The 17,794-nt window shown below is 48.9% G+C and overlaps 1 protein-coding gene across 1 annotated transcript in view; it reads right to left on the reverse strand.

Annotated features, from left to right (window-relative positions):
• The window catches only part of CTNNA1 (catenin alpha 1), a 712,178-nt gene that overhangs the window by 393,184 nt on the left and 301,200 nt on the right, over nt 1-17,794 (reverse strand). The window contains exon 11 of the mRNA XM_069199317.1: nt 15,164-15,320. Coding sequence (XP_069055418.1) covers nt 15,164-15,320 — 157 coding nt within the window. The remainder of the gene's footprint in view (nt 1-15,163; nt 15,321-17,794) is intronic.

Raw genomic sequence — 17,794 nt, forward strand, 5'->3', positions numbered from 1 at the left:
CTTAAATTTAGTATTTAAGGGCTACCCTGAACCCTAGAAAATTAGATTCCTGCAACTACAAGAAGAAGGACTGCCTAGCTGAAAAACCCCTGCAGAGGAAGACCAGAAGACGACAACTGCCTTGGCTCCAGAAACTCACCGGCCCGTCTCCTGCCTTCCAAAGATCCTGCTCCAGCGACGCCTTCCAAAGGGACCAGCGACCTCGACATCCTCTGAGGACTGCCCCTGCTTCGAAAAGACAAGAAACTCCCGAGGACAGCGGACCTGCTCCAAGAAAGGCTGCAACTTTGTTTCCAGCAGCCTTGAAAGAACCCTGCAAGCTCCCCGCAAGAAGCGTGAGACTTGCAACACTGCACCCGGCGACCCCAACTCGGCTGGTGGAGAACCAACACCTCAGGGAGGACCCCCGGACTACTCTACGACTGTGAGTACCAAAACCTGTCCCCCCTGAACCCCCACAGCGCCGCCTGCAGAGGGAATCCCGAGGCTTCCCCTGACCGCGACTCTCTGAAACCTAAGTCCCGACGCCTGGGAGAGACCCTGCACCCGCAGCCCCCAGGACCTGAAGGACCGGACTTTCACTGGAGAAGTGACCCCCAGGAGTCCCTCTCCCTTGCCCAAGTGGAGGTTTCCCCGAGGAAGCCCCCCCTTGCCTGCCTGCAGCGCTGAAGAGATCCGTTGATCTCTCATAGACTAACATTGCGAACCCGACGCTTGTTTCTACACTGCACCCGGCCGCCCCCGCGCTGCTGAGGGTGAAATTTCTGTGTGGGCTTGTGTCCCCCCCGGTGCCCTACAAAACCCCCCCTGGTCTGCCCTCCGAAGACGCGGGTACTTACCTGCAAGCAGACCGGAACCGGGGCACCCCCTTCTCTCCATTCTAGCCTATGCGTTTTGGGCACCACTTTGAACTCTGCACCTGACCGGCCCTGAGCTGCTGGTGTGGTGACTTTGGGGTTGCTCTGAACCCCCAACGGTGGGCTACCTTGGACCAAGAACTGAACCCTGTAAGTGTCTTACTTACCTGGTAAAACTAACAAAAACTTACCTCCCCCAGGAACTGTGAAAATTGCACTAAGTGTCCACTTTTAAAGTAGCTATTTGTCAATAACTTGAAAAGTATACATGCAATTGAAATGATTCAAAGTTCCTAATGTACTTACCTGCATTACCTTTCAAACAAGATATTACATGTTAAATTTGAACCTGTGGTTCTTAAAATAAACTAAGAAAAGATATTTTTCTATAACAAAACCTATTGGCTGGATTTGTCTCTGAGTGTGTGTACCTCATTTATTGTCTATGTGTATGTACAACAAATGCTTAACACTACTCCTTGGATAAGCCTACTGCTCGACCACACTACCACAAAATAGAGCATTAGTATTATCTATTTTTACCACTATTTTACCTCTAAGGGGAACCCTTGGACTCTGTGCATGCTATTCCTTACTTTGAAATAGCACATACAGAGCCAACTTCCTACATTGGTGGATCAGCGGTGGGGTACAAGACTTTGCATTTGCTGGACTACTCAGCCAATACCTGATCACACGACAAATTCCAAAATTGTCATTAGAAATTGATTTTTGCAATTTGAAAAGTTTACTAAATTCTTAAAAGACCTGCTAGGGCCTTGTGTTAGATCATGTTTAGCATTTCTTTTAGAGTTTAAAAGTTTGTAAAAGTTTGAATTAGATTCTAGAACCAGTTTTAGATTCCTAAAAAGTATTCCAACTTTTAGAAGCAAAATGTCTAGCACAGATGTGACTGTGGTGGAACTCGACACCACACCTTACCTCCATCTTAAAATGAGGGAGCTAAGGTCACTCTGTAAAATAAAGAAAATAACAATGGGCCCCAAACCTACCAAAATACAGCTCCAGGAGCTTTTGGCAGAGTTTTAAAAGGCCAACCCCTCTGAGGATGGCAACTCAGAGGAAGAGGATAGTGACTTGGAGGAAAATTCCCCCCTACCAGTCCTATCTAGGGAGAACAGGGTCCCTCAAACCCGGACTCCAAAAATAATAGTCAGAGATGCTGGTTCCCTCACAGGAGAGACCAACACCTCTGAAATCACTGAGGATAACTCCAGTGAAGAGGACATCCAGTTAGCCAGGATGGCCAAAAGATTGGCTTTGGAAAGACAGATCCTAGCCATAGAGAGGGAAAGACAAGAGATGGGCCTAGGACCCATCAATGGTGGCAGCAACATAAATAGGGTCAGAGATTCTCCTGACATGTTGAAAATCCCTAAAGGGATTGTAACTAAATATGAAGATGGTGATGACATCACCAAATGGTTCACAGCTTTTGAGAGGGCTTGTGTAACCAGAAAAGTGAACAGATCTCACTGGGGTGCTCTCCTTTGGGAAATGTTCACAGGGAAGTGTAGGGATAGACTCCTCACACTCTCTGGAAAAGATGCAGAATCTTATGACCTCATGAAGGGTACCCTGATTGAGGGCTTTGGATTCTCCACTGAGGAGTATAGGATTAGATTCAGGGGGGCTCAAAAATCCTCGAGCCAGACCTGGGTTGACTTTGTAGACTACTCAGTAAAAACACTAGATGGTTGGATTCAAGGCAGTGGTGTAAGTAATTATGATGGGCTGTACAATTTATTTGTGAAAGAACACCTGTTAAGTAATTGTTTCAATGATAAACTGCATCAGCATCTGGTAGACCTAGGACCAATTTCTCCCCAAGAATTGGGAAAGAAGGCGGACCATTGGGTCAAGACTAGGGTGTCCAAAACTTCCACAGGGGGTGACCAAAAGAAAGGGGTCACAAAACCTCCCCAGGGGAAAGGTGGTGAGACAGCCAAAAATAAAAATAGTAAAGAGTCTTCTACAGGCCCCCAAAAACCTGCACAGGAGGGTGGGCCCAGAGCCTCTTCACAAAACAATCCTGGGTACAAGGGTAAAAACTTTGATCCCAAAAAGGCCTGGTGTCGAAACTGTAGTCAGTCTGGACACCAAACTGGAGACAAGGCCTGTCCCAAGAAAAGTTCCACTCCAAACTCCAATCCAGGTAACACTGGAATGGCTAGTCTCCAAGTGGGATCAACAGTGTGCCCAGAGCAAATCAGGGTCCACACTGAAGCTACTCTAGTCTCTGAGGGTGGGGTGGATTTAGCCACACTAGCTGCCTGGCCCCCTAACATGCAAAAATACAGGCAGCAGCTCTTTATTAATGGGACAAGTGTAGAGGGCCTGAGGGATACAGGTGCCAGTGTCACCATGGTGACAGAGAAACTGGTTTCCCCTGGCCAATACCTGACTGGAAAAACTTATACAGTCACCAATGCTGACAATCAAACTAAAGCACATCCCATGGCAATGGTAACTTTAGAATGGGGAGGGGTCAATGGCGTGAAACAGGTGGTGGTCTCCTCAAACATCCCAGTAGACTGTCTGCTTGGAATTGACCTGGAGTCCTCAGCATGGGCTGAGGTAGAGCTAAAAACCCATGCAGCCATGCTGGGTATCCCTGATCTGGTGTGTGTAAAAACAAGAGCACAATGCAAGGCACAGGGTGAAAAAGTAGAGCTGGAGTCTGGAAAAATGGCCCAGCCTACCAAGAGAAAAGGAAAGTCAGTTGGGAAACCAACTGCAACACAGTCAGAAAAAGGGAACCTCTCTTCTCAGGAAGAAGTTCTGCCCTCTGAGGGAACTGAGCCTTTGGAGCTTGAACCTTATCAGGTTGAGCTCTTAGGCCCAGGGGGACCCTCAAGGGAAGAGCTGTGTAAGGGACAAGAAACCTGTCCCTCTCTTGAAGGCCTTAGGCAGCAAGCTGCTGAAGAGTCCAAAGGCAAGAAAAATGGAACACATAGGGTCTATTGGGAAGATGGACTCCTGTACACTGAGGCCAGAGACCCCAAACCTGGTGCCACTAGGAGAGTGGTAGTGCCTCAGTCGTTCAGAGAGTTTATTCTGACCTTAGCCCATGATATTCCCATTGCTGGGCATTTGGGACAAACCAAGACGTGGGAGAGGTTAGTCAACCACTTCTACTGGCCCAATATGTCCCAGAAGGTTAAGGAGTTTTGCCTCTCCTGCCCCACCTGTCAATCCAGTGGTAAGACAGGTGGGCACCCAAAGGCCCCCCTCATTCCACTTCCAGTGGTGGGGGTCCCCTTTGAAAGAGTGGGTGTGGACATAGTTGGTCCACTGGAACCTCCCACAGCCTCAGGAAATATGTACATCCTAGTAGTAGTGGATCATGCTACTAGGTATCCTGAAGCTATTCCCCTTAGGTCGACTACTGCCCCTGCAGTAGCCAAGGCCCTCATTGGTATCTTTACCAGAGTGGGTTTCCCTAAGGAGGTGTTGTCTGACAGAGGTACCAACTTCATGTCAGCATACCTAAAACACATGTGGAATGAGTGTGGAGTGACTTACAAATTCACTACACCATACCATCCACAAACTAATGGCTTAGTTGAGAGATTCAACAAGACATTAAAAGGCATGATCATGGGGCTCCCAGAAAAACTCAAAAGGAGATGGGATGTCCTCTTGCCATGTCTGCTTTTTGCTTACAGAGAGGTGCCACAGAAGGGAGTAGGATTCTCACCCTTTGAACTTCTGTTTGGTCATCCTGTAAGGGGACCACTTGCTCTTGTTAAAGAAGGCTGGGAGAGACCTCTTCATGAGCCTAAACAAGACATAGTGGACTATGTACTTGGCCTTCGCTCTAGAATGGCAGAGTACATGGAAAAGGCTACCAAAAACCTTGAGGCCAGCCAACAGCTCCAGAAGTTTTGGTATGACCAAAAGGCTGCACTGGTTGAGTTCCAACCAGGGCAGAAAGTCTGGGTTCTGGAGCCTGTGGCTCCCAGGGCACTCCAGGACAAATGGAGTGGCCCTTACCCAGTGCTAGAAAGGAAGAGTCAGGTCACCTACCTGGTGGACCTGGGCACAAGCAGGAGCCCCAAGAGGGTGATCCATGTGAACCGCCTTAAGCTCTTCCATGACAGGGCTGATGTAAATCTGTTGATGGTAACAGATGAGGATCAGGAGGCAGAGAGTGAACCTCTCCCTGATCTTCTGTCATCAGACCCAAAAGATGGCTCAGTAGATGGAGTGATCTACTCAGACACCCTCTCTGGCCAACAGCAAGCTGATTGTAGTAGAGTCCTACAACAGTTTCCTGAACTCTTCTCCTTAACCCCTGGTCAGACACACCTGTGTACCCATGATGTGGACACAGGAGACAGCATGCCTGTCAAGAACAAAATCTTTAGACAATCTGACCATGTTAAAGAAAGCATCAAGGTGGAAGTCCACAAGATGCTGGAATTGGGAGTAATTGAGCGCTCTGACAGCCCCTGGGCTAGCCCAGTGGTCTTAGTCCCCAAACCTCACACCAAAGATGGAAAGAAGGAGATGAGGTTTTGTGTGGACTACAGGGGGCTCAATTCTGTCACCAAGACAGATGCTCATCCAATTCCTAGAGCTGATGAGCTCATAGATAAATTAGGTGCTGCCAAATTCTTAAGTACCTTTGACTTGACAGCAGGGTACTGGCAAATAAAAATGGCACCTGGAGCAAAAGAGAAAACAGCATTCTCCACACCTGATGGGCATTATCAGTTTACTGTTATGCCCTTTGGTTTAAAGAATGCCCCTGCCACCTTCCAAAGGTTGGTGAATCAAGTCCTTGCTGGGTTGGAGTCCTTTAGCACAGCTTATCTTGATGATATTGCTGTCTTTAGCTCCACCTGGCAGGATCACCTGGTCCACCTGAAGAAGGTTTTGAAGGCTCTGCAATCTGCAGGCCTCTCTATCAAGGCATCCAAATGCCAGATAGGGCAGGGAACTGTGGTTTACTTGGGCCACCTTGTAGGTGGAGGCCAAGTTCAGCCACTCCAACCCAAGATCCAGACTATTCTGGACTGGGTAGCTCCAAAAACCCAGACTCAAGTCAGGGCATTCCTTGGCTTGACTGGGTATTACAGGAGGTTTGTGAAGGGATATGGATCCATTGTGACAGCCCTCACTGAACTCACCTCCAAGAAAATGCCCAAGAAAGTGAACTGGACTGTGGAATGCCAACAGGCCTTTGACACCCTGAAACAAGCAATGTGCTCAGCACCAGTTCTAAAAGCTCAAGATTATTCTAAGCAGTTCATTGTGCAGACAGATGCCTCTGAACATGGGATAGGGGCAGTTTTGTCCCAAACAAATGATGATGGCCTTGACCAGCCTGTTGCTTTCATTAGCAGGAGGTTACTCCCCAGGGAGCCGCGTTGGAGTGCCATTGAGAGGGAGGCCTTTGCTGTGGTTTGGTCCCTGAAGAAGCTGAGACCATACCTCTTTGGGACTCACTTCCTAGTTCAAACTGACCACAGACCTCTCAAATGGCTGATGCAAATGAAAGGTGAAAATCCTAAACTGTTGAGGTGGTCCATCTCCCTACAGGGAATGGACTTTATAGTGGAACACAGACCTGGGACTGCCCATGCCAATGCAGATGGCCTTTCCAGGTTCTTCCACTTAGAAAATGAAGACTCTCTTGGGAAAGGTTAGTCTCATCCTCTTTCGTTTGGGGGGGGGGGGTTGTTTAAGGAAATGCCTCCTTGGCATGGTTGCCCCCTGACTTTTTGCCTTTGCTGATGCTATGTTTACAATTGAAAGTGTGCTGAGGCCTGCTAACCAGGCCCCAGCACCAGTGTTCTTTCCCTAACCTGTACTTTTGTACCCACAATTGGCAGACCCTGGCATCCAGATAAGTCCCTTGTAACTGGTACTTCTAGTACCAAGGGCCCTGATGCCAAGGAAGGTCTCTAAGGGCTGCAGCATGTCTTATGCCACCCTGGAGACCTCTCACTCAGCACAGACACCCTGCTTGCCAGCTTGTGTGTGCTAGTGAGGACAAAACGAGTAAGTCGACATGGCACTCCCCTCAGGGTGCCATGCCAGCCTCTCACTGCCTATGCAGTATAGGTAAGACACCCCTCTAGCAGGCCTTACAGCCCTAAGGCAGGGTGCACTATACCATAGGTGAGGGTACCAGTGCATGAGCATGGTACCCCTACAGTGTCTAAACAAAACCTTAGACATTGTAAGTGCAGGGTAGCCATAAGAGTATATGGTCTGGGAGTTTGTCAAACACGAACTCCACAGCACCATAATGGCTACACTGAAAACTGGGAAGTTTGGTATCAAACTTCTCAGCACAATAAATGCACACTGATGCCAGTGTACATTTTATTGTAAAATACACCCCAGAGGGCACCTTAGAGGTGCCCCCTGAAACTTAACCGACTATCTGTGTAGGCTGACTAGTTTTAGCAGCCTGCCACAAACCGAGACATGTTGCTGGCCCCATGGGGAGAGTGCCTTTGTCACTCTGAGGCCAGTAACAAAGCCTGCACTGGGTGGAGATGCTAACACCTCCCCCAGGCAGGAATTGTCACACCTGGCGGTGAGCCTCAAAGGCTCACCTCCTTTGTGCCAACCCAGCAGGACACTCCAGCTAGTGGAGTTGCCCGCCCCCTCCGGCCAGGCCCCACTTTTGGCGGCAAGGCCGGAGAAAATAATGAGAAAAACAAGGAGGAGTCACTGGCCAGTCAGGACAGCCCCTAAGGTGTCCTGAGCTGAGGCGACTCTGACTTTTAGAAATCCTCCATCTTGCAGATGGAGGATTCCCCCAATAGGGTTAGGATTGTGACCCCCTCCCCTTGGGAGGAGGCACAAAGAGGGTGTACCCACCCTCAGGGCTAGTAGCCATTGGCTACTAACCCCCCAGACCTAAACACGCCCTTAAATTTAGTATTTAAGGGCTACCCTGAACCCTAGAAAATTAGATTCCTGCAACTACAAGAAGAAGGACTGCCCAGCTGAAAACCCCTGCAGCGGAAGACCAGAAGACGACAACTGCCTTGGCTCCAGAAACTCACCGGCCTGTCTCCTGCCTTCCAAAGATCCTGCTCCAGCGACGCCTTCCGAAGGGACCAGCGACCTCGACATCCTCTGAGGACTGCCCCTGCTTCGAAAAGACAAGAAACTCCCGAGGACAGCGGACCTGCTCCAAGAAAGGCTGCAACTTTGTTTCCAGCAGCTTTAAAGAACCCTGCAAGCTCCCCGCAAGAAGCGTGAGACTTGCAACACTGCACCCGGCGACCCCGACTCGGCTGGTGGCGATCCAACACCTCAGGAGGGACCCCAGGACTACTCTGATACTGTGAGTACCAAAACCTGTCCCCCCTGAGCCCCCACAGCGCCGCCTGCAGAGGGAATCCCGAGGCTTCCCCTGACCGCGACTCTTTGAATCCAAAGTCCCGACGCCTGGGAGAGACCCTGCACCCGCAGCCCCCAGGACCTGAAGGACCGGACTTTCACTGGAGAAGTGACCCCCAGGAGTCCCTCTCCCTTGCCCAAGTGGAGGTTTCCCCGAGGAACCCCCCCCTTGCCTGCCTGCAGCGCTGAAGAGATCCCGAGATCTCTCATAGACTAACATTGCGAACCCGACGCTTGTTTCTACACTGCACCCGGCCGCCCCCGCGCCGCTGAGGGTGAACTTTCTGTGTGGGCTTGTGTCCCCCCCGGTGCCCTACAAAACCCCCCTGGTCTGCCCTCCGAAGACGCGGGTACTTACCTGCAAGCAGACCGGAACCGGGGCACCCCCTTCTCTCCATTCTAGCCTATGTGTTTTGGGCACCACTTTGAACTCTGCACCTGACCGGCCCTGAGCTGCTGGTGTGGTGACTTTGGGGTTGCTCTGAACCCCCAACGGTGGGCTACCTTGGACCAAGAACTAAGCCCTGTAAGTGTCTTACTTACCTGGTTAACCTAACAAATACTTACCTCCCCTAGGAACTGTGAAAATTGCACTAAGTGTCCACTTTTAAAACAGCTATTTGTGAATAACTTGAAAAGTATACATGCAATTTTGATGATTTGAAGTTCCTAAAGTACTTACCTGCAATACCTTTCGAATACGATATTACATGTAGAATTTGAACCTGTGGTTCTTAAAATAAACTAAGAAAAGATATTTTTCTATAACAAAACCTATTGGCTGGATTTGTCTCTGAGTGTGTGTACCTCATTTATTGTCTATGTGTATGTACAACAAATGCTTAACACTACTCCTTGGATAAGCCTACTGCTCGACCACACTACCACAAAATAGAGCATTAGTATTATCTCTTTTTGCCACTATCTTACCTCTAAGGGGAACCCTTGGACTCTGTGCATACTATTCCTCACTTTGAAATAGTGCATACAGAGCCAACTTCCTACACAAACCAAGGCATGGGACAGGTTATTCAACCATTTCTATTTGCCCAATATGTCCCAGAAGGTAAAGGAGTTTTGTACCTCCTGTGTCACCTGTCAAACCAGTGGTAAGACAGGTGACCATTCAAAGCCCCCCCCCTCATTCCACTTCTAGTGGTAGGGGTCCCCTTTGAAAGAGTGGGAGTGTATGTAGTGGATCCAGTTGAACCTCCCACAGCATCAGGGAATCAGTATATCCTAGTAGTAGTGGATCATGCTACCAGGTACCCTGAAGCAAATCCCCATAGGTTCACTAATGCCCTCTGCAGTAGCCAAAGCACTCATTGGTATTTTGAAAAAAATGTGGGATTTCCTAAGGAGGTGGTTTCTGACAGAGATACCAACTTCATGTCAGCTTACCTAAAACACATGTGGAATGAGTGTGGGGTGACTTACAAATTCACCACACCATACCATCCACAAACCAATGGTCTTGTTGAGAGGTTTAAAAAGACATTGAAGGGCATGATCATGGGGCTCCCTGAAAAACTCAAAAGGAGATGGGATGTCCTCCTGCCAGGTCTGCTTTTCGCCTACAGAGAGGTGCCTCAGAAGGGAGTAGGGTTTTCCCCCTTTGAACTTCTGTTTGGCCATCCTGTTAGGGGACCACTATCTCTTGTAAAAGAAGGCTGGGAGAGACATCTTCATGAGCCTAAACAAGATGTGGTGGACTATGTACTAGGCCTACGTTCAAGGATGGCAGAGTACATGGAAAAAGCAAGCAAAAACCTTGAGGCCAGCCAACAACTCCAGAAGATGTGGTATGACCAAAAGGCTGCTATGGTTGAGTTTCAGCCAGGGCAGACATTCTGGGTTCTGGAGCCTGTGCCTCCCAAGGCACTTCAGGACCAATGGAGTGACCCTTACCCAGTACTAGAGAAGAAAAGTCAGGTCACCTACCTGGTGGACCTAGGCACTAGCAGGACCCCCAAGAGGATGATCCATGTTAACCACCTAAAACTCTTCCATGACAGGGCAGACGTAAACATTATGATGGTTACAAATGACGACCAGGAAGCAGAGAGTGAACATCTCCCTGATCTCCTCTCCACTGACCCTAAAGATGGCACAGTAGGTGGAGTGATCTATTCAGACACCCTCTCTGGCCAACAGCAGGCTGACTGCAGGCAAGTCCTCCAGCATTTTGCTGAGATTTTCCCTAACCCCTGGTCAGACACACCTGTGTATCCATGATGTGGACACAGGAGACAGCATGCCTGTCAAAAACAAAATATTCAGACAGTCTGACCAAGTTAAGGAAAGCATCAATGTGGAAGTCCACAAGATGCTGGAATTGGGAGTCATTGAGCACTCTGACAGCCCCTGGGCTAGCCTAGTGGTCTTGGACCCCAAACCTCACACAAAAGATGGCAAGAGAGAAATGAGATTCTGTGTGGACTACAGAGGACTTCATTCTGTCACCAAGACAGATTCTCACCCCATTGCAAGGGCAGATGAGCTGATTGACATATTGGGTGCTGCCAAATACCTAAATACCTTGGACTTAACAGCAGGGTACTGGCAAATAAGAATGGCACCAGGAGCAAAAGAGAAAACAACATTCTCTATACCAGATGGGCACTACCAGTTTACTGTGATGCCCTTTGGCCTAAAGAATGTCCCTGCCACCTTCCGAAGGTTGGTAAATCAATTCCTTGCTGGCTTGGAGTCCTTTAATGCAGCTTATCTTGATGATATTGCTGTCTTTAGCGCCAGCTGGCAGGATCACATGGTCCACCTGAATAAGGTTTTGCAGGCCCTGCAAGCAGCAGGCCTCTCTATCAAGGCATCTAAAATGTCAGATAGGGCAGGGTACAATGGTTTATTTGGGACACCTTGTAGGTGGAGGCCAAGTTCAGCCACTCCAACCCAAGATCCAGACTATTCTGGACTGGTTAGCTCCAAAAACCCAGACTCAAGTCAGGGCATTCCTGGGCTTGACTGGGTACTATAGGAGGTTTGTGAAGGGATATGGATCAATAGCGAGACCCCTTACAGAACTTACCTCCAAGAAAATCCCCAAGAAAGTGAACTGGACCGTGGACTGTCAAAAGGCCTTTGACACCCTGAAGCAAGCAATGTGCACATCACCAGTTTTGAAAGCTCCCTAGATTACTCTCAGCAGTTCATTGTGCAGACAGATGCCTCTGAACATGGGATAGGAGCAGTCCTGTGCCAAACAAATGATGATGGCCTTGACCACCCTACTTCTTTTATTAGCAGGAGGTTACTTCCCAGGGAGCAGCTTTGGAGTACTCACTTCATAGTTCAAACTGACAGCCGACCTCTCAGATGGCTAATGCAAATGAAAGGCGAAAACCCTAAACTGTTGAGGTGGTCCATATCCCTACAGGAAATGGACTTTATAGTGGAACACAGACCTGGGACTGACCATGCCAATACAGATGGCCTTTCCAGGTTCTTCCACTTAGACAATGAAGACTCTCTTGGGAAAGGTTAGTCTCATCCTCTTTCGTTTGCGGTGGGGGAGGGTAGTGTAAGGAAATGCCTCCTTGGCATGGTGACCCCCTAACTTTTTGCCTTTGCTGATGCGAAGTTTTGATCGACAGTGTGCTGGGACCCTGCTAACCAGGCCCCAGCACCATTGTAATTTCCCTAAACTGTACCTTTGCTTCCACAATTGGCACAGCCCTGGCACTCTGATAAGTCCCTCGTAACTGGTGCCCCTGGTACCAAGGGCCCTGATGCCAGGGAAGGTCTCTAAGGGCTTCAGCATGTCTTATGCCACCCTGGGGACCCCTCACTCAGCACATGCACACAGCCTCACAGCTTGTGTGTGCTGGTGGGGAGAAAAGGACTAAGTCGACATGGCACTCCCCTCAGAGTGCCATGCCAACCTCACACTGCCTGTGGCTTAGGTAAGTCACCCCTCTAGCAGGCCTTACAGCCCTAAGGCAGGGTGCACTATACCACAGGTGAGGGCATATGTGCAAGAGCACTATGCCCCTACAGTGCCTAAGCAAAACCTTAGACATTGTAAGTGCAGGGTAGCCATAAGAGTATATGGTCTGGGAGTTTGTCAAACACGAACTCCACAGCTGAAATGGCTACAATGAAAACGGGGAAGTTTGGTATCAAACTTCTCAGCACAATAAATGCACACTGATGCCAGTGTGCAAGTTATTGTAACATACACCCAGAGGGCATCTTGGAGACATGGTGCTGGCCACATGAGGAGAGTGCCTTTGTCACTCTGTGGCCAGGGACAAAGCCCGTACTGGGTGGAGGTGCTTCTCACCTCCCCCTGTGAGAACTGTAACACCTGGCGGTAAGCCTCAAAGGCTCACCCCTTTTGTTACAGCACCCCAGGGCATCCCAGCTAGTGGAGATGCCCGCCCCTCCGGCCACTGCCCCCACTTTTGACGGCAAGGCTGGAGGAGATAATGAGAAAAACAAGGAGGAGTCACCCACCAGTCAGGACAGCCCCTAAGGTGTCCTGAGATGAGGTGACCCCTGCCTTTACAAATCCTCCATCTTAGTTTTGGAGGCTCCCCCCCAATAGGATTAGGGATGTGCCCCCTCCCCACAGGGTGGAGGCACAAAGAGGGTGTAGCCACCCTCCAGGACAGTAGCCATTGGCTACTGCCCTCGAAGACCTAAGCACACCCCTAAATTTAGTATTTAGGGGCACCCCAGATCCCAGGAAATCAGATTCCTGCAACCTGAAGAAACAAGGAGGACTGCTGACCTACAAGCCTGCAGAGAAGACGGAAGACAACAGCTGCTTTGGCCCCAGCCCTACCGGCCTGTCTCCTGATTCGAAAACCTGCAACCAGCGACGCATCCAGCAGGGACCAGCGACCTCTGAAGCCTCAGGGGACTGCAGTGGACTTAAGGACCACAAAACTCCCATGAGCAGCGGCCCTGCTCAACACCAGCAACTTCTTTGCAACAAAGAAGCAACTTCCAAGGAACTCACGTTTCCCGTCGGATGAGTGAGGCTTTGCACTCTGCACCCGATGCCCCTGAGATCGAGAGAACAAACACCACAGGGAGCAGTCCCCAGCAACTGCGACCCATGTAAGTAGCTAGAGACGACCCCCTTGAACACCCACAGCGACGCCTGCAGAGAGAATCCAGAGGCTCCCCCTGACCGCAAATGCCTCTAACAAGGGACCGACGCCTGGAACCAACACTGCACCCGCAGCCCCAGGACCTGAAGGAACCGAACCTCAGCGCAGGACTGACCCCCAGGCGACCCTCTGCCTAGCCCAGGTGGTGGCTGCCTACTGGTCGACCACACTACCACAAAATAGAGCATTAGAATGATCTAATTTTGCCACTATCTTACCTCTAAGGGGAACCCTTGGACTCTGTGTACACTATTTCTTACTTTGAAATAGTATATACAGAGCCATCTTCCTACACTCATCAAAAGTCAAGTTCCTCTGTGGAAGTACAGGAGAGGACGATGTAGCCTGTGCCTTCGTGCATTTGAAGTTTGCGCTGTTTGGCATCCATCTTTTAAAGAAATGCCTTAAGTCTTCGGTTTCGAAGGCTTCATCTCCAAAGATTTATACTTCAGGATTTTTGTTGGCACAGCGGTTAAGGCCATTTTCAGCACCGAGCCAGAAGGGAGGTCAGCTTAGACAGTCTTTCGGCAGACCATGGCAGAGGTGGACCGGCAAACAGGCTGCAGGGCCTTCTTGGAGTGTTTATGTAGGACAGCAGAAGCCCCAGTACTCACGCGCTGGGCAGAGTAACGTTCTTGGCTCTACATCAGACTGAGCAGTCCTGGACGGAAAAAGCTTCCTCCTACTGCCCTGTTAGTTCCTCCTTAGCAAGTTCTTCCCCGAAGAGGTCTGGGGTGTCATCTAGTGCCTTCTGAGCTACTTCCAGTTGATGAGCCCTTCAGTCCGAAAAGGTCTTTTTGGATCTAAATGACCTACAGGCATCACAGTCAGCCTCACAATGATGGTCTGGAGCGAGGCAGATTGCACATGAGAAATAGGTCTGTGTGCGGGAACTTAGCATGGCACTGAAGACAGAAGCAGAATGCAGTTCTTTCCATCAAGGAACCATTTCTGTTGAGGACGGAGCCACGCGTAAGGATGGCTTGAGACAGACGCTAATGCCCAAAGGGACAGTCAGACGAAGCCCAAAACAACAAAAGGCATACGGGGCACTGAGACAGAATTGCATGACTGAATACTATACCGCCGGAACAGAAAAAGAGACTGAAAACCGAAAGCAGCTCAAAAGACGAAGCGTAGGCACACACGCCCAAAACAGACTGCAGAGAGAACATTCTAACAAAGGAGTTGATGTCAATGCGCAATATTACTGAAAGCCGGAGTCCCTCGAGCTTGTGACTTGAAACACCTATTTGAATAAAATTAACTTTCACCACTCTGGACCACTCTAGATGGCAAAAGTATGCAGAGCATATGTATCTGCAGCCAGAAATGCCATTGAACGAACACACATCACCACCTAGAATTCTTTAACAAGACATTGCCACTCAATAGACACAGACTAACACCACCATCACAGGACATGTTAAAGGCAACCCAGACTGATGGCACTACAAGGTCATACTAATGGAATAAGATGCAAAATGTAGAGTGTACAAACACAATTAACAAACAGTTGCCAAAGTGAGAATTTGCATGATTGTATTCATTATCATATGTCTGGGTTACCCAATCACCACACAATAAAAATCAATAGTAAAATTACAGCTACATCAAAAGTGAGTATGAAGAAGTTAAAGCTTGTTAAACTGTAAAACTCTTACAATTAAATCAATTTTATTCAGTTCTGAAAACTTCAGGAAAGTGGACTGCATAATATGGTAGCGCTCCAAATTCATCTAAAAGTCTGCGGCTAAAAGAATAAACATGGAAACTGCATACCTGAAACAGCCAGAAAGTCATCAATCGAAGTGATATCATCAACTGCATCAGTCAGCACACGCACTTGTCTCTCCCACTGCTCCTTGAAAAGGTCCATAGTCTCCAAAGCGACTTTACTATGAGGTTTTGCAGCTAAGGCTAGAGCTGCATTGATAACCTAAAACAAGCAGAAACATTTCCTTGATGAAGAGTCACATTTTTGATTGTTAGTCTCTATCTCTCAAATATGGTCAGACGTTAGAATGGCTCAGCAGGCAAAATGGAAACGCTTTAAATTAACATTTAAAACATTTTAAGGAACGCAATGCTTTTTTTTTAAATAAGGGACCTGGGGCAGCATATCCTGTTGTTGGTATCCAAGTTTACTATTCTTGCCCCCAAAACAATACTATTTCTCTCCCATTACATAAATAGTTTGCCTGTAGGTGTAGTTTTGTAACTTTAATTTTCTGGGTTCACATCATGTGTATTTTTTCACCACCTAGTGGTTGGGTCAATAATTTTCCACTGTATACGTTTTTTTTTGGTTTGTTTTTGTTTTTTTTATTGAGAAGGGGTGGAGAGTCAATGGATCCTCCATTTGGTACTTCCTCCACATTGTATGCCCTTCCACCTTTGGTCACCATCTTCAGATGTTTTTGTTTTGCGGTTTTGCCTGTTCTCCAATTCCATCTTCTTGGCATATTGCTTGCTTGTGAATCCAGAAAATTCTTCAAACTGCAAAACTGCACCTAGAGGTAAGACACTATTCGTTTTCCAGCATTTATCTTTTCTGGATTCACATGCTGTGCATCGATTTCGTAGCGTTTGTTAGTTTCGCGGTGGCTGAGTTGGCGATGGACTTAAATTGAAAAGACTTTATAATATTTTTTGTACCACTTGAACTTCTTTGTTCATTTGAATGTCTATGCCGTAGTTATAGGAAAGTACCCTCTTTTTGTCATGTTATCACCAATTTTTCCCTGCTATCAGTATGTTGTGCCTGTTCATTGGGATCCTGCTAACCAAGACCCCAGTGACTGTGCTTTCTCCCCCTAAATTTTGTCGCTTAGGACTTAGCACACCCCACAATTGGCATACAGGTGCCCCCACAGAGGTCCCTAGTATACGTTACTTAGGTACTCCGGGCATTGGGGCACCAGGGGTTCCTCATGGGCTGTAGCAGGTAGAGTGCCACACATGGGAGCCCATGCAAAATGTGACTGCAGGCCTGCCATTGCAGTCTGCGTGAAAAGGGGCATGCACATTTCACCACAGATCACTGCACCAGGTCACTGTAAGTCACCCCTATGGCAGGCCCTCCGAGCCCAGAGGACAGCGGGCAAGTAAATGTGTGTGAGGGCACCCCTGCATGAGCAGAGCTGGTCCATACGAACTCCAGCGCCATTTTCCTAGGCTTCATAAGTGTGGGGAAGACATTTTACCCATTGACCGGATACAGTTAATTCATTACCTGTGTCCAGCTACATATGGTAATGCTGAACCAGGGAATGGTGGTATCAAACATGTCAGAATCATACCCCAATACAGCTGGTAGTATTGGTTGTATGATTCCATGCACTCTGGGGGCTCCTTAGAGGAACCCCAGCATTGCTCCTACCAGTCTTCTGGGGTTTTCCAGGCAGCCCGCACTGCTGCCACCCCACGCACGTTTCCGCCCTTCTGCTGCTTAGCCTGCCGAATTAGAGGAAGGAGAACAAAGGATTTTCTTTGCGAGAGGGAGGCAACACCATCTCCCGTTGGAAACAGGTGTTACATGGCTTGGGAGGGGTAGCCTCCCCAAGCACTGGTATGCTTCAAAGGGCACTTTCGGTGCCCTCCTTGCATAAACCAGTTTGCACTGGTCCCTGATCTGGCGTGAAACTGGACAATAGAAAGGAGAGTAACCACTTCCCTATCCATCACCACTTCACGGGTGGTGCCCAGAGCTCCTCCAGGTGGCCACTTGATTCTGCCATCTTGAATCCAAGGTGGGCAGAGGCCCCTGGGAGTATCTGAGTGGCCAGGTCAGGCAGGTGACGTCAAAGCCCCCTCCTGATAGGTGGTCACTGTAAGGAAATGCCTCTTTGGCATGGTTACCCCCTGACTTTTTGCCTTTGCTGATGCTATGTTTTGAATTGAAAGTGTGCTGAGGCCTGCTAACCAGGCCCCAGCACCAGTGTTCTTTCCCTAACCTGTACTTTTGTATCCACAATTGGCACCCCCTGGCATCCAGGTAAGTCCCTTGTAACTGGTACCTCTGGTACCAAGGGCCCTGATGCCAGGGAAGGTCTCTAAGAGCTGCAGCATGTCTTATGCCACCCTGGAGACGCCTCACTCAGCACAGACAAACTGCTTGCCAGCTTGCGTGCGCTGGTGAAAACAAAATGAGTAAGTCGACATGGCACTCCCCTCAGGGTGCCATGTCAGCCTCTCACTGCCTATGCAAGTATAGATAAGTCACCCCTCTAGCAGGCCTTACAGCCCTAAGGCAGGGTGCACTATACCATAGGTGAGGGCACCAGTGCATGAGCACTGTGCCCCTAGAGTGTCTAAGCCAAACCTTAGACATTGTAAGTGCAGGGTAGCCATAAGAGTATATGGTCTGGGAGTCTGTCAAACACGAACTCCACAGCACCATAATGGCTACAC

The sequence above is a fragment of the Pleurodeles waltl genome, chromosome 7 (genome assembly GCF_031143425.1).
Source record: "Pleurodeles waltl isolate 20211129_DDA chromosome 7, aPleWal1.hap1.20221129, whole genome shotgun sequence".
NCBI classification, from domain to species: Eukaryota; Metazoa; Chordata; class Amphibia; order Caudata; family Salamandridae; genus Pleurodeles; species Pleurodeles waltl.